The sequence below is a fragment of the Balaenoptera borealis genome (assembly GCF_965194805.1).
Source record: "Balaenoptera borealis genome assembly, chromosome: 19".
Taxonomy (NCBI): Eukaryota; Metazoa; Chordata; class Mammalia; order Artiodactyla; family Balaenopteridae; genus Balaenoptera; species Balaenoptera borealis.
The window spans coordinates 1,110,638-1,126,126 of record NC_138878.1 but is presented as its reverse complement, the minus strand read 5'-3'; the positions used below and the strand labels follow the sequence as shown (position 1 = coordinate 1,126,126).

The 15,489-nt window shown below is 61.4% G+C and overlaps 1 protein-coding gene across 1 annotated transcript; it reads right to left on the bottom strand.

Annotated features, from left to right (window-relative positions):
• Positions 1–7,686: 7,686 nt before the first annotated feature.
• On the bottom strand, positions 7,687–13,849 carry SNAI3 (snail family transcriptional repressor 3). Its single transcript, XM_082368525.1, has 3 exons — positions 13,697–13,849; positions 10,195–10,794; positions 7,687–8,357 (listed from the first exon to the last, which is right to left on the bottom strand). Exons 1-3 carry the CDS (start codon positions 13,770–13,772, stop codon positions 8,179–8,181), a joined length of 855 nt encoding a protein of 284 aa, XP_082224651.1. The 5' UTR covers positions 13,773–13,849; the 3' UTR covers positions 7,687–8,178.
• Positions 13,850–15,489: the final 1,640 nt, after the last annotated feature.

Sequence of the window (15,489 nt, the reverse complement as noted above, 5' to 3'; positions counted from 1 at the left end):
TTACGGTTCCAACAGAAACGCTTAAGGTCTCACTGAGACCCAGGGCGCTGGGCTCCCGGGGGCGGAGTGCGGAGGGCTGGTCACCAGGGGCTGCGGGCTGCGTACCCGCCTTTAGCCCCCAAGCCCGGCTCGCAGCAGCCCGTGTCAGCCCTCCTGTGGACCTGTCGCTCCAACCTCCCTTTCCTGTTTCTCCTCAGCTTTTCTCTCTCGTTTCCCAAAGCCCGGTCAGCTCTGAGATGGTGAGTGTCTCCTGCTGTTCTCCTTCCTTCCAGCCCATCTCCCTCTGCCTGCCCTCCTCCTCCCCCCACCAGGCGTGGGAGGGGACCCGCTTCCCATGTGGATTCCAGAGCTCCCGTCCTGCACGTCCGGCCGCCCTCTGACCATCTCACCCCACGCCCTGGCCCTGGATTAAAAACCTATCTGCCATCCTGATCTGGCGCCTTATTTCTGATTTCCAAGTGAAAGGAAAGCTCAGAATTGCTTACTGAGCAGCAATGTGGTTTAGGAGCCAAGACTACACACTCTGGAGCCAGAAATCCCAGCCCTGCCGTGGACCCGCCGTGTGACTTTGGACAAGCTGCTTGGGCCCTCTGTGCCAGCGTCCTCCCTCACGGGGGATAAAGCCATGAGAGGGCTCGTGTCAGCGCCATGCCATGTCCATCCGCAGTAACTGTTGATTATTTTTGGTCCCCAAAGAAGCTCTCAGGTGAGTGCAGTCACCCTTCAGAAGAAACTGTTCATTAAATCAGGAGTAAATAACGCAGCCTCTGTAGCTTCCGGTTTTCTGAAACGAGGGCTCCGAACACGGCGTCGTTTACTGTATGCACGAGGCTGAGAAGCCTCGCCAGCTGGGGTGGGCAGCTGCCACCCCGCCCACACTCCTTGGCCTCCCTATTCGAGCCAACCACTGCGGAAAGTATTTCCCTCATCAGGGGGCACGTGCACCCAGCTTACCTGCTTTCAAACACCCGCACACGTGGTCCTGCACCCCAGCTGCCCCTGTAAATAGATCTGGGGCTCGATTCATGCAGTCTGGATAAGCCCAGGAGGCTGCTTGCCGGGCCTCCTGGGGCTGGTGATGGTTATTACGTTTGTACTAAGCAGAGCAGACCCGTATCCAAGGGCGGGAAGAAGCCGTGATTGTGAGATAAGCCCCAGAGCTGGATCGAAGCGGGAAGAAAGTCTGGTTTAGACCAAGGCTTGCCCTGTTCCCTCTTTATTCCCCCATTCCCTTGGCGTTTGTCCAGGGTCTGTCCCGGATCAGATGGAGGTTAGGCACGTGGGATACAGAGGCTGCCACCGTATGGGGGGTTCGTGGGAGAAAGTGGCCTCGTGTGCGATGCTAAGGATGACAGGCTTGAACTTGAGACCGTGGGGCGGACAGCCTGGCTGAGGCTGGGACGGCGCGGGCTGAGCAGGTTGGAGCCGCCCTTGGGGTGCAGGATGGAGGCTGAATGGGAGATGGCAGTGGGGGCCGGGAGGACTCTTGCACTGTCGGCCTGGGAGATGGCGAGAATGTGGACTGTGGTGAAGGCCATGAAGGTCGAGGTGAAGACGCTGGTCTGAGGAGGCCTGAGCGGTGGTACTGGCGGACTGTGGGGTGGGGAAGGTGAGTACAGGGCCCGTCTCTCGTGATGCACGTGTGGGGAGACCACATGGCCGCGGAGAGTCATTTCCGGCGTCAGGGGATGAAGCAGGAAACACGTCAGGGCAGAGCTACCCCGAGTGACCGGTGGATGGCTCCCTGGAGCGGCGGGCCCCCCTCCCAGCGCCTCCCCGGCGGCCCACCTGCCGCTCTGGCCCCGAGGGCTCACGTTCACACTCGCGGGTCCCGTGTAGGGTTGGGGGTTCCCACGCCGTGCGTCTCAGGGGCCCTGCGCCCGCCCAGACGATTAAGGGCCCCAAAGAGCTAGTTTGTGTGGAGGCTTCCATCTGTTTTTACCCATTTTGGAAGTTAAATTTGCCGAATTCGTTTACTAAGTTCATTTAAAATTATCAATAATAAACCCATCACGTGGTAACGTTTTGTGAACAATAGCTATCTTGTGAAGCAGAGTTGTAGTGAGGAGAGTGGTGGTGTTTTGCATCTTTGCGAGTGTCCACGTGCGGCCCCGTGGACGTGTGTGGCCAGGCTGTCCTCTCAGCCTCCTCCTCGTGACGCTTTGGCTGACGTGTGGGAAGGAAGCCTAGCCGTGCGGCGGGCACGCGCTGGACGCGCTTTCGGACGATGTGGCTCTTGTTTGAAAGCACCAGAACTCTGCCAGGTGTGCTGTGATCCTGGCGCCCGGCAGCGAGCTTCCCGCACTCTGCTCCGCTGGCTTCCCTGCTCTGTCTGGTGCTTTGCGTCTTTGGTCCAGGCGGGGCTTTGTGACGTCTGCGTCGGTCATTTGGAAAATATTGCTTCACTGACTGCACAGAGCTTCCAAATGCTGACGTTTCTTTCCTTTTTTTTTTTTTTTTTTTTAATATAAATTTATTTATTTATTTTTGGCTGCGTTGGGTCTTTGTTGCTGCGCGTGGGCTTTCTCTAGTTGTGGCGAGCGGGGGCTACTCTTCGTTGTGGTACCCGGGCTTCTCATTGAAGTGGCTTCTCTTGTTGCGGAGCACGGGTTCTAGGCACGTGGGCTTCAGTAGTTGTGGCACACGGGCTCAGTAGTTGTGGCTCGCGGGCTCTAGAGCACAGGCTCAGTAGTTGTGGCGCACGGGCTTAGTTGCTCCGCGGCATGTGGGATCTTCCAGTACCAGGGCTCGAACCCGTGTCCCCTGCACTGGCAGGCGGATTCTTAACCACTGCGCCACCAGGGAAGTCCCTGACATGTTTCATTTTATAGTATGAAAAACTCACTTCCTCATCAGAAAAGTCTTTAACGTTGGGAAATTGCCAAGCTTTTATGGAAGACAGACATTCCCAAAATTGCCATTTTCTCTTGAAAGCGCAAGTGCTATCATTGGCAGTAAATACTGTCCGTCCTCCCTGAAGTGGCAGGCTCACTGGTCCTTTTCTGAGAAGCCGTCTGCGAGGACTGTGGTCGAGGCGACCCTGCACACCTCACCCGGCAGGTCCCCCTCCAGTGGCAGTGGAGGGCCCCGCACACTCCCCGCCTCTCCACTCAGAACATCACAGGGACCAGGACGCAGGATGCAGGGCGTCCTGGAGCCGCACTGCTTCGCGTGAGTGTGTGGTGGTGAACTTTGGTGCCTCGGTCTGTGCGGGGCTGCCAGCGGTGCAGCCCCCTGCTTTTGCACCATCGAGGCTGTGAGGGACGTAACGAGTCTCCCTTAGCGCGGCCCCCTGGACGGGTCTGCAGGCCACCTGTGAGAACTACTCTGCTGGAGGAGGAGGGAGACGACCCCTGGGGTGACCGGAGCCACTGCGACGGCGGGCCACGCCTCCCCGATGCCCAGCAGGGTCACCCCGACTGTCCTCAGTCTCTTTCTGGCCTGTTCAGAGCAGCTGCATGTCAGAGGTCACGCTGCAGCATTCACAGAGAGCCCCCTGTGACTCCATACCTGCCTTCCCTACAGAAGTACAGGCGTCACTGTGTCCTGGGCCCCAGGCCTGTTCCCGGGGGAAGGAAAGGGGGCAGGGGTTTGAGCTGGGAGCGAGACCGAGGTGATTCCGCCTCTTCCTGAGGACCAGTTACAGGCGATCCTTATAGGGGACAAAAGCAGCCCTGAGGGCCAGAGCTGGCTGTGAAACCCTGGGCGGTGGGGAGCACTGACTGACGCCTGGGAGGACGGTCTCTATTCCACATGATACCCAAGGATGGCCCGCGCTCACCCAGCAGGACGGACCCTGGTGGGAGCCCCGCCCTCACACCTTCTGCCCTCCTGTCCTTCAGCTCTCCCCAGCGCTCTGCTGGCACCTGAGGACACCCTGGGCAGCTGCCAGACCATCTCTTGGGCAGCTCGGCTTGGGCTGGTGGGTGGGCAGCTGGGAGGAGAGGTTTCCTGGAGCCAGAACTTGGTGGTCAAGAAATGGACGTAGAGTCTAGGAGGGGTTAAAGGTCGAGGGTCTCCCTAAAGTTAGCGATCATAGTTTATTTTTGGTGCGCTAAGTGTCTTCTCTTGCTGCTGTGTCTCCCGGGCCCCTCCTGAATTGTGGAACAGAGGGTAGCCCGCTCCCTTCGCTCCGAAGCGGAAAGCAAGGCTTCACAGTGGAATGAAGCCACCGTAAAGGCTGGGGCCAGAGCGCCTCACTGCTGCGTCTGGCGGAGGCTCTGTGTTTGCGGCGGACTCCCACAGACCCCGGCTTGGGGAGCGGGTGCCTCCGCGCCCCACATCAGTTCCAGCCTCTCCCTACGCCTCTGAGTCTTGGCAGCCGGGGCGCTCTCCCTGGAACCCTCCGCCGTCCGCAAGGGGATGGCGGCTGGAAACTTCTGTTCCACTGAACTTTCCCAGGGAGCTATACTTAGCCACCAGGGGGAGGCCAGGAGCGGGCTCGCTGAGTATAGGTAGTAGCCAGCGGACTGATTTAGAACTCCCAGAGAACCCCCAACACGGTATTTATAGAAGCCTCTGGGCTTCTGGAAGGGAAGCCATAACCTTAGCGCGCCTGGGGCTTCAGGAGAGAGGTCTCTCCGCGGGGAGCGGGGCGGGGAGCTGGGCCCCCGAGAGGCTGGGTGTCCCTCTCACACCTGTTCCGGGACCTGAGCCACGGGGCCAGGCGCTCGCGTCCCAGTCGGAAGGCAGCGCCCGGTGGTTTTCTGTCCGCCGCCCGTCACGCGCCTCCCGGGAGCGATTTTCATGTGGTGCAGATGCCGCCCCTCCCTCGGCTCGTTCCGAGATTCTCCTCTTGTCCAGAATCCTGCTGATTTCTTAGGCTCCTGCTTTTGCCCAGACTTAGCCGGGCTGCCTCTGAAACACCTGCCTCCAACTCCTCAGGTCCTGGGGCTCCTGTCCCCCCGGCCCGGGCTTCTTCCCTGGAGAGGGGTACCAACAACGTGCCTGAAGCTGTGTGGCCAAAAGGCCTTCTTTAGGGAGAAAAGTGGAAATGTGATGCGTAAAATTTGGGTAGAGAAAGCCTGTAGTTGGGGGGGGACCCAGGTAGCAGTCCTGCAAGGAAACAGGTGTCTGTGCACTCCTCACCCAGGACGGTGTGAGGGACGGTTGGACCCCTTCCTGATTCCCATCTGTGGGTGTTGGGAGAGGGCTCCAAAAACCCAAATCTTAAGTGAGCGTCTCGGGTCAATGCTGCTGGTCAGGCAAAATCACGAGCACTGAGGAATGGAGAGTGGGAAGCAGTGAGGCCTGAGTGGCCGGTGGGGACATGGCCCCAGGGCGGGGACGAGGCGTGCTGACTGCAGCCGCCCTCCTCGGAGAGGAACATCTTCCCCATTCACTCCACGTCGACTCCGTGGCAGGTGCCCGGGACTCTCTTCACCCCGCCTGCCAACCCACCCTCTGCCACCCCTGCCCTCCGCCAGCCCAGATATAAATATAAGAGCATTTTCCATGGGCCGGCACAGAAGGGCAGACATGGACTTTATTTAGGCCTGTGAAATTCCCTTCCTCCATCCCCAACAGGTGCCTCGCTTCATTTAGATATTGGTGCTCAGAAATAGAACACAATTTACAATATAGCTTCCTTCAGGCATCTGGATGCCATTAAAAATAAAAAGCCATCCAGTGAGATGGGCACAAACACGAGCACGGTTGGAGCTTGGCCTTTGCCAGGGGTGAGGAGACGCTCCCCAGCCCCGGCTGCCCACCCTGCTCAGCAGAGGCCCGGGCATTCGGGAGACAGTGGGGGACGTCCCTGGAGGGCAGCGGCCTGTTCTCACCCGCTGCGGGCCCCTGACCAGGGTAGCGGAGAGGAGGAGGGGTCAGGCACCTGCACACGCGAGAGGGGCCGTCCGGGTGGGTCACAGTGCGTTTGGAGGAAGCGTTTCTAGTAAGTCGGTCGTGGAATCACTGCCCCCTTGATCCTTTGTGGCCTGGGGGGAACAGCATTCCACTCTCCTCTCCGTAAGTCCAAGCACAGGGACCCGCCGGGCTTCTCTAGGCAAACTGTGTGCTCTCATCAGCTGTTACAGGGTGAATGGTGTCCCCCATTCGTATATTGAAGTCCTAACCCCTGAGTGCCTCAGAACGCGGCCTTATTTGGAAACAGGGTCTTTGCGGATGTTGTCAAGATGAGATCATCAGGGTGGGTCCTCACCCGGTACGACTGGTGCCCTTATAAAAAGGGGAAATTTGGACACAGACACAGACACGCACACGTGAAGACGGAAGCAGAGATGGGGGTGACGCTTCCGCGAGCCACAGAACATCAGAGGCGCCAGCAAATGCAGCAGCTGGGAGAGGCCTGGGGCAGATTCTCCCTCGGCCCTGGCAGGGATCAGCCCGGCCGGCACCTCGTTCTCGGACTTCTGGCCTCAGGGGCTGTGGGGGAGTCTGTCTCTGTGGTCTGAGGCCCCCGCTCTGTGGGTTTGTCACGGCCGCCCCAGCAAACTGACACGTTAGCTAAGCCTCCTGGTCCCGCCATGTGTCCCTCGGGGGAGGCTGATCCCTCTTGGGGGGAGGCAGTGGGACTGGGAGTGCAAGCGTGGCTTCCTTGGAGAGGTTCTCTGTTCTATGGGCAGACGTATCAGTCTGGTTTAGGCTAGAGCAGGGGCTCTCCTGGGTGGTCAGTTTCATCAGGGTCGCCCTTGATCCAGGGAAGCCCAGTGTCAAGGTCAGGTTTCCTCTGGGATGTCCCCAGGCCCCCTCTGATTGCCGTTATCAAACCAGCCACCCAGGGACCTTCAGCCCCTGACTTCAGCATCAGGAGGGATCTACGGGTGGGGACCCAGGGATGGGGCTGCAGAGCTGGGAGCTGTGTGGGCCTGATGAGCGCTCCCAGCATCCTGTCACACGGCGAGGAGGTCAGCAGGTCTGGTGGCTCAGGGCCGAGCGGGGGCCTCTGCCGCTTGCCGTGTGGCGCCGTCCCGGGAGCAGGACCAAGGTGCCGAGCCCTGTCCCTTGGCTGGGGCCAGCCCTCCTGCAGAGAGGAGCAGGTGTCCCCTCCTGCATCAAGGATTCGGCCAGTCTCCGTCAGACTCAGGCCTCCTTCCTCCTTCCTAAATGCCACCCTCCAGGGTCTGGTGCAGACGACTCAGACACGCTGCCAAGTGGCAGGACCAGCCCAGCGCGTGACGGCCTGGGGCCTGGGGGTGAGGGGAGGCCACCTATGAGAAGGAAGCGGGGTCTCGGCATCTGAGTCGGTTTGGGAAGGTGTGTGTCTTGGGTGGGGTCAGAGATGCTACAGCCTCAGGAGAGGGCGTGCAGGAGGAGGCCGGGGCGCTGGGTGAAGGGCGTGCGCCTCGGGGAGGCGGCCGCAGTGGCGACGCGTCTGTGGTGCTCAGCAGAGATGCTGCAGGTGCAGGAGGGACTCCCCTCTAAATTAGACTTTGGGGGGATGAACGCCTGCCACAGACCCGCGGCCTCGGTCCCCCTCTCGCACCCTCACCCCGTCGCTGGCCCTCGCTGTACTGTCCCCACGTCCGCTCCCTTCCTTCCAAGGGAAGGCGCCCTGCTCACCTGGTGCTCCCACCCGGTGAGGACCGCACAGCTCGAGGCCCTTCCCCCTCGGCTTCCCCCGCTCTGGCCACAAGGGTCCCGTTATCCAGGGGCCCTGCTGCCTCAGCAGAGTTTGTCCGAGCTCGGCCTCCTCCGCGGACCCAGGGGACCGGGTGAGCCTCAGAGGACATTGCAGCAGGAGTGCGGGCTCTTTATTGCCCCAGATCCACCCGCCGCGGGGCCTCCCTCGCCGCTCCATCTTCAGGACGGCCTAGCGAGGAGGGGAGCGTGTGTACGTGCCGCGTGTGTGCGCCTGTGCACGCGTGACATGAGACGGCTTGGCCCAGATGCCATCAAAGGTGGGAGGAGGGGAGCCGCCAGGTAGCTCTGCCCACGCAGGTGGCCCACACGGACGTGCTCGGCCCGAGTCCAGCTGCCGGCCAGTGGAGGGCATCCAGCGCAGCCCCGCCGTCAGCCCAACGCGGGGGTCTTCCGTGCTGACGACCGGCTCCCGACCGGCTGTCACTGGGAGGAACAGGGCCGGAACCAGGGCTCGCTGGAGACAGCATGGAGGCGGCTCTCGGCCGGACGAGAGTCAACCCCGGCGGGAAGTCCCTCACGGGGGCAGCGAAGGGCGACGCCCTCCCAGGACGCCCCGCTCCTCGGCCCCTCCGCCTCTCAGGGGGCGCAGCAGCCGGACTCCTCGTGCCGCGCCAGGAGCGCCACGCGGGAGAAGGTCTTGGCGCAGCGCTTGCACTGGTACTTCTTGGTGTCCGAGTGCGTCTGCAGGTGGGCCCGCAGGTTGGAGCGGTCGGCGAAGGCCCTGCTGCAGTGAGGGCAGGTGTAGGGCTTCTCACCTGGGGGAGGGGAGGGAGACAGGTGAGCGACCGGCTGCAGCGGCCAGAACAGCCCTGCGGAGGGTGGCCCCAGGCTCGCAGATGCATAAGCCGTCCCCCACCCAGAGGCTCCTCAGCCCTCACAGTGAGGCTAACGCCTTCGTCTCCGTCGCCCGCTCCCTCGGGGTCAGTGACGGGGGCCTTAGCACCTGCCCTCCACTGAGGGGGTCATGTGCTTGATAACCTGGGCAAGACCGCAGCAGCTAAAACACCGATCTTGGCTAGATGGCTCTTTGCTTCTTCTGGAGCTCCCCTGGGGCCCTCTGTCACCAGCCCTGGACGGGAGAGGCGCTGCAGGCCTCCTGGCAGCTGTACCCACCCCCCGAAAGCCACGGTGGGAACGGTGAAGGCGGCTGTACAAGGGCAGGCGCTCAGGACCAATGAGGATTCCCATGTCCTCCAGGCCACCTCCAATCAGGGCGACCAGGGATTTGGACAAAGTCCTTCTGTTGGGACCTTGCCCTCCAGGCTGACCCCCCAAGTGTAAAAGAAAGGGTCAGTGAGAGTCATCTGTTCAGCTCTGCCTGCGCGGAGAGTCCTGCAGCCCCAGGGGCCCCGGGAGGCAGCAGCCTGTAGTCCCGTGGGGCCCAGAGCATCGCGTCCTGGCCGCTGACCCTGCGCTCCCAGACCAGGGCACTGAGCCCCGGCTGTGTGATGGGGCGCTCAGGGGACATCCTCAGCCAGCGGTCGGGGAAAACCAGGTGGATTTCCAGCCTGGAAGAAGGCTCCTGCAAAACCCTTCTTTCGTGTGAGTCACAGAGCCGTGACTGAGGGTGAGGGAGGGTCCAGTTCCAGAGACTGTTTGTTGTAAGTCCCCGGCCTGTTCCTGTCTCCCTTTCACCGCGTGCTTGACAAAGTCCTGGACTCAAGAGGAAGACCTGGGGTGGGGTCCAGCTCAGCCCCTGGCTGCCCTTGGGCAGAGCCGGCCCTGGCGCTCTTTCTGGGCCGTGGTTTGTAATCTACAGAATGAAAGACCGCGAGCTCCCTTCCCCGTATCCCCCCTCCTGTCCGCAACTGCTCTCTCCTGCATCGCCTGTGCTCTGTGACCACCCTCTCACCCAGGGACGGGATTGCTCCTGGGTAAATCCCAGCCCGTCAGACAGGCTGTGTGAGCCCTGGGGTCCTCACCCCCAAGCCAGGCCTTTCTGGCTCCCCTCCTCCCCCGCTGCTCCAGAACTCAGGAAGGCCATGGACTGTTTGAGAAGTCAGGCCCCGCGGAAGCCCTGTGCATCCCGCGCTTTGCCAGGTGTTACGAGTTGAATTGTGTCCCCCCAGAAAGATACATCCGTGTCCTAAACCTGGTTACCTGTGAGTATGACCTGATTTGGAAAGAGAGTCCTTGCAGATGTGATCAAGTTCAATTTAAGTTGTACCGGAGCATGCGGGCCCTGAACCCAATGTGACTGGTGTCCTTATAACTAGAGGGAAATCTGGACACAGACACAGGGGAGAGGCCGTGTGAGGACAGAGGCAGAGACTGGAATGACATGGCCACAAGGAACACCTGGGGCCCCAGGAGCTGGCAGAAGTGGGAAGGATCCCCCTCTCCAGATCTGGAGGGAGCCTGGCCCCGTGACACCTTGATTTCAGACTTCTGGCTCTAGGCTGTGAGAGAGCATTTCTGATGTTTTGAGCCCCCCGGGGTGTGGCTCTCTGTGCCACAGCCTCAGGACACCAGGAGAAAGAAGCCGTGTGTGCCCATCCATCCTCTTGTTTATGGACCCCACCCCTCCCCTCCTTTGAGGCCCAGACCCCACCCTGCCCCCCAGCCAGATCCCTCATGGGCCCTGGCACCTACCTGTGTGGGTCCGGATGTGGCCCTGGAGCAGCCAGGGCCTGGAGAAGGCCTTGCCGCACATGGTGCAGAGGCAGGGCAGCGTGTGTGTGCGGATGTGCATCTTGAGGGCGCCCAGGCTCCCATACTCCTTGTCACAGAACTTGCAGGTGAAGCAGCGTTGAGCCTGCAGGTGGCAGTGCAGCTGCTGGTGCCTGGCCAGTGCGGCCGGCGTGCGGAAGCCCCCTGGGGCGCGGGGGGCCCGCTCGGCCCCTGGCAGGTGGCCCGGAGCCTGGGCCCCATCTGCGCCCAGGATCGGGGGCCAGCGTGTGGGCAGAGCCAGCAGCGGGGGCAGGTTGAGGTGGTTCAGGCTGTCTCTGAGAGGTGCGCCGGGGGCCCGGCCAGCCCGAGGGTCTGCCAGGCTGACTTCCAGGGGGTCTGGCCCCGAGGCCCCCCGAGCTTCCTCGTTACACAGGAAGGTGGGGAGGGGCAGGGAGACGTGGGCGACGACGGAGGTGAAGTCCCAGGGCCGGGGAGGGTCGCCAGGCGTGGACGGGGCCGCCTTGTCTGGGAGGACAAGGGGCACCACCAGCCCCCCGCAGGCGGAACAGGCGCCATTGGTTTCTAGAAGCGGGGAGGGGAGACAATGCACGGTGAAGCCTGAGTCCCAGCGCTGCAGAGTTCACCATCCCGCATTCCTGGCCGAATCCCACTACTAGGCCATCCATAGCCCCGCGGGAAGGGGAAGAAGGTCTGACAAGACAGAGGCGTGGGCTGCGGAAGTGGCGGCTGCAGCCGGAGACCACAGCGTCCGAGCAGGAATCTCAGTTCCTCTTTACAAACAAGGGAAGAGAAGCATCTCACAGGATCCCAGAGCAGCCCTCAGGGGCCAAGGAAGGGTCCCTAGCCGCCCTCTCTCTGAGCCCCACCCGCCGCAGGGCCAGCTCGGAGCTGCATCCTGCGGACTCCCACGCAGCTTTAATTCACAACTCTTGGCAGCAGCCGCCGCGTGTGAAATAACTCATCAGCCTCCGGTCACCTCCCGATCGCCCCTCGCCCACCATGGCGTGGGTGCGCACAGCGTCCTGCAGACGCTCCCAGCTCAGGAGGGACCGTTGTCGGTGGTGTCCACTGCCTCCTGGCTCGGCCTGCCCTCAGGCTGTTGCTCCCGTATGTGTGGGCCACCCCGCCTCATGCTTGACCCAGACAGCAGAAGCCCCCAAAGTAAACATGTTAGCAAGTAAGAGTGAAGTTCTGCATTTCCCCAAAGACCAAATCTCCAGCCCTGAACCCATTTCTTATTTCATATGTGTTGAAATAAATCTCTGGCCCCATTTCTATGTCCACACCAAGGCTTTGGGTTGAGAAAGACAACCCACAGAATGGGGGAAATGTTTGCAAATTAGGTATCTGATAAGGAATTGGTGTCCAGGATATATAAAGAACCCTTGCAACTCAACAATAAAAAGACAAATAGTCCACTTTTTAAATGGGCAAAGAATCTGAATAGACGTTTCTCCAAAGAAGATGTACACACAGCCCATAAGCACAGGAAAAGATGCTCAACATCATTAGCCATCAGGGAGATGCAGATTAAAGCCATAATGAGGTATCACATCATACCCACTAGGATGGCTAGAATTAAAAAGAGGCAAATTATAAGTGTTGATGAGGATGCAGAGGAATGGGGAAGCTCCCACGCTCCACTCTCTCCTGACCTCACCGTCTTCCACTCCAGTCTTCCCAGTTATAAAATCAGCTCGCCAGGCTTCTGTCCTCCTAGAAATGGCGGCTGGAGAGTGACCAGCTAAGAGATGAAGTCCAAGGAACTTCCGGAGACAGCGCTGGGGTCCCCGGAGAGTCTAGGGCCCCCCACTCCACACACAAGCTTCAGTAGGGGCCCTCGTATGGGAAAAAAGTCACCTTAAGGCTTTGCGGCTCAGCCACTACCCTGACCCCAGGCGTCACCTCGGAGCCTAACCCTGTCTAGGGGGCCAGTGCCGACCCCAGTGGGAGGGCAGGAGAGAGGAAGCCATATGCCGGGTGCTTCTGCTAATAACTTTAAATGCTTCCCCATATCCCCTGGGTTAGCTAGATTTTTTAATTCATTCTGCAGCTCAGATTCCTGGGAGAAGAGACTTAAGTTCCTTTCTGGCTTCAGGGGTTCCCTGGGGAGGCCTAAAAAGGCACTTATTTAAAAGTGACGAGTGGAGGACCCCAAATCCAGCATCTCGGGTCTATCTTGGGGTAACTGCCTGGCAGAAAGAGGATCACCGTGGCCATTTGGCCCTCAGAAAGCTGGTGCTACAAGGAGGGGAGAGCAGAGCACTGATGACCCTGAGGCTGTTCCCTGACAGTCACCGGGCCATGCTCGGCTGCCAGGATTTGCACGCTCAAAGGGGTACGCTGCGTGACTGGAGTCTAAACAATAGTTCTTAAACGTTTAAAGCCACGACCCATGTGAATTACATGTTCTATCATACATGTATATCTGAAACAGAAGTTTCCTTTACTGCGAGCACCGCACTCTGATGGCTTCTGTTCTTTTTTATTTTATAAAATTGCTGGTGGTGACTCATTAACTGGATTTCAAAATGTGGAGTTGAGGATCCCGGTCCTAGAAGGTGCCCCCTGGTGGCAGCCCAGCCCCGGGGACCCACCAGCCTGGGCTCCCTCCCCGCTCCCAGTCCTGAGAGGGCTAAAGGGCTCTGGACGGGCACCGACTGTGTGCCCTGGTCTCCGCAGTGTCTCTCCCCTGTCCCCCTCTAAGTCACTGAGCCATCCCCCAGAGGGTGTCCCCCCCAAGAAGCTGTGGCGCTGGGGGCGCCTCTGACCACTCGAGAGAGGCCTTTGCCGTGGGACCTCTGCGTGTCCCTGACCCTGACAGGGAGTGGGAATGAGTGCACGGTCCTGGTTCCGGGACACCTGTCTCCCCACCTGGGTAAGAACTGCAGCCCCTTAGCCCAGCCTGCCCTGGGCAACCTCCTCTGGGGTGAGGGAGGTGGGAGGGAAGGAAACCCCAGGAGGGGTGAGGAGGCATTGGAGGGGGCACAGCGGAACGCTGTGCGAGCTGGGCCCTGGCACCACAGGGCCTCTGGGTCACTCCTCTTGGCCTCTCTGCTCACCACCCAATCCAGGATGTTCTGGGTGCTCCTGGAGAACAGCCTGGGCTCACTTCGTCTCTGCAATATCCGTGGGGCTCTCTCAAACCTCCTGCACGAGGAAGATGGCCCTGGGGTCCCCTTTGCTGGGATGGGCATGACGGGCCATAGCGGGAGAGCCCCAGAGTGACTGGGGGCCTGGAAACTTCTCTACGTGGAGAGGAAATCCCCACCCAATCTGCCCGACGCGAGGCTGGGGTCCCTGAAGTGGGTAAGACGCCCGCGGGCCACCTTTCTACCTCCAGCCTCGTGGTCTCGGGCCCCTCCTCCCACCTGGGACAGGTGTTCCCGTTCCCGGGGTTCTCGCCCCTCCTGCCCCGCGGGAGTCGAGCCCTGGGCAGGGCAGGGGAGCCCGCAGCCCCTACCTCTCTGCCTCTCCAGCTGCCCGTAGTTGGGGACCCTGTGGCTGGAGTGCGTCTTCACCAGGAAGGAGCGCGGCATGGTGCCCTGGCGCGGGTCGCACTGTGCGTACGCCGGCGCCCGCGGGCAGCGCGGCCCACAGGTGCCGGGAGGGTCAGGTCATTAGCACAGCGCGCAGCCTCGGCCAACCAGCGCGCGGCGCGGCCGGGGCGAGGCGGGGCCGCGGGGCGGGGCATCGGGCCACGCCCAGGACAGGTGCGCGGGCCGCGGGGGAGGGAGCGCGTGGCTGCGTGTCCAACCCACGGGACTTGCCTGGCGCGCACTGCGAGTCACGCCGACCCCGGGGCCTGGCGCGCCCACTCGACGTGGACTGAAGGGCGGAGGTCAGGGCTGGGCGGAAGCCGAGCTGGGCTCAGTCCACGCTGGGGTGGGAGCGTGCGCCGAGCCCCGCCTCGGAGAACCCTGCTCCAGCGTGTTACACCCGCCCCGCCTCCTGCGCAAACCCGCAACGGTAGGTTTGACGAGCAGCGGCCCGGAACCGGCTGACAGGCTAGAGTGGCGGCCAGGGGCTCGGCCGGCCTGGCAGAGGAGACCGTGCTTTAGGAGTTGGCCCCAGGCCTCCAGAAAGCTCATCTGTGGGAGAAAGGACACCGCTGGGCGTTCCGGAATTCCCAGGGGTTCAGACAGGCGGCGTGGGAAGTGTAATCACAGAGGGCGTTGCATGTGCCCGCTGCTGCAGCCTGGTCTGTGACCCGGGCAGCCTCACCTCCTTCAGTATCCTTTGGAGTCCTCGGTGCCACCAAGAGCCAGCCATGCCTGGGTGTCTGGTCCCTTTTGATGTGGACGTTTCAGGAGTTCAGGGGTCAGTCTCTGGGGGAGGGCGAGGACACACTGCCAGGCCCCGGAGAGCCGCCAGGCGCTGCCATGGCTGTGCAGGAGGCCTGCCTTCAGAGGCCCAGGTGCCACGTGCAGCCTGGCGCTCTCTGCCAGTTGTGGGCCTGGAGACAAGGTGGAGGTGGTGGGGAGTCTGCGAGGAACCGCGGAGAGACGTGAGGAGGGAGGCCCGCGTCACGCAGGGTCTTACGTGCCTTCAGTTTCGCAGGACAGAAAACAGGCTCTGAGAAGTTCCGAAGCTGTGGGATTGGGACCCGGGCAGGCACTTCCAGCCTCTCAAGGGGCGTCTGCCGCTTGGTTAGGGCGTGTGGAAGGGTAGACAGGTGGTGCGCAGGCGGGAGAAGGCGCGCGTCTCTCCCGCCGGCCTGGCCTGGCAACGTGTTGCCGTGCACGTGGCTGCCTTCTGCTTGTTCACCTGTTCCGTGGCCTCCCAAGCTTAACATGTGTACCTTCCCTTCCTTCTCCCCGTCCCAGACGTAGATGACACTTGCAGATACCTGGGCCAGCCCTGCACCCACGCTGTCCTTCCTCGCCCAGCCACCCACGGTGTGGGGCTGACCTCCTTGACCCCCGGAGGGGCACTCATGTTCTTGAGGGGCGCTCATGCACTCCCGTGGAGAACCCGCTGATCTCATCCTGGAGACGCCCCAGGGACCCCAAGGGGCCTTAGAGCACCTCTGCGGTGGGGTGCTTCTTTCCGAGGGCTGCCATAACAAGTGACCCTAAGGGAGGTTTGAGGTCCTTGCCGACTGCTCAGAACTGCCCTCCTGTGGTCATACAGACTCACTGTTCGGCTGTGACTCACAGGGTTGTGTCTGGGCCAGACCAGAGTACCACTCACAGAGGCAAATCCGAGTGTCTGCCCTGTTCGCACCTGTGCAGCCCCAGGGAGGCGGGAGGCTGT

What these genes read in the sequence shown, in the direction of transcription:
- SNAI3 (XM_082368525.1), bottom strand. Translation starts at nt 13,772, where the DNA reads ATGCCGCGCTCCTTCCTGGTGAAGACGCACTCCAGCCACAGGGTCCCC. An exon ending in GCAGCTGGAGAGGCAGAGAG is followed by an intron (nt 10,795 to 13,696) that starts GTAGGGGCTGCG and finishes CCCCGCTTCTAG; the next exon opens with AAACCAATGGCGCCTGTTCC. An exon ending in CCACATCCGGACCCACACAG is followed by an intron (nt 8,358 to 10,194) that starts GTAGGTGCCAGG and finishes CCCCTCCCCCAG; the next exon opens with GTGAGAAGCCCTACACCTGC.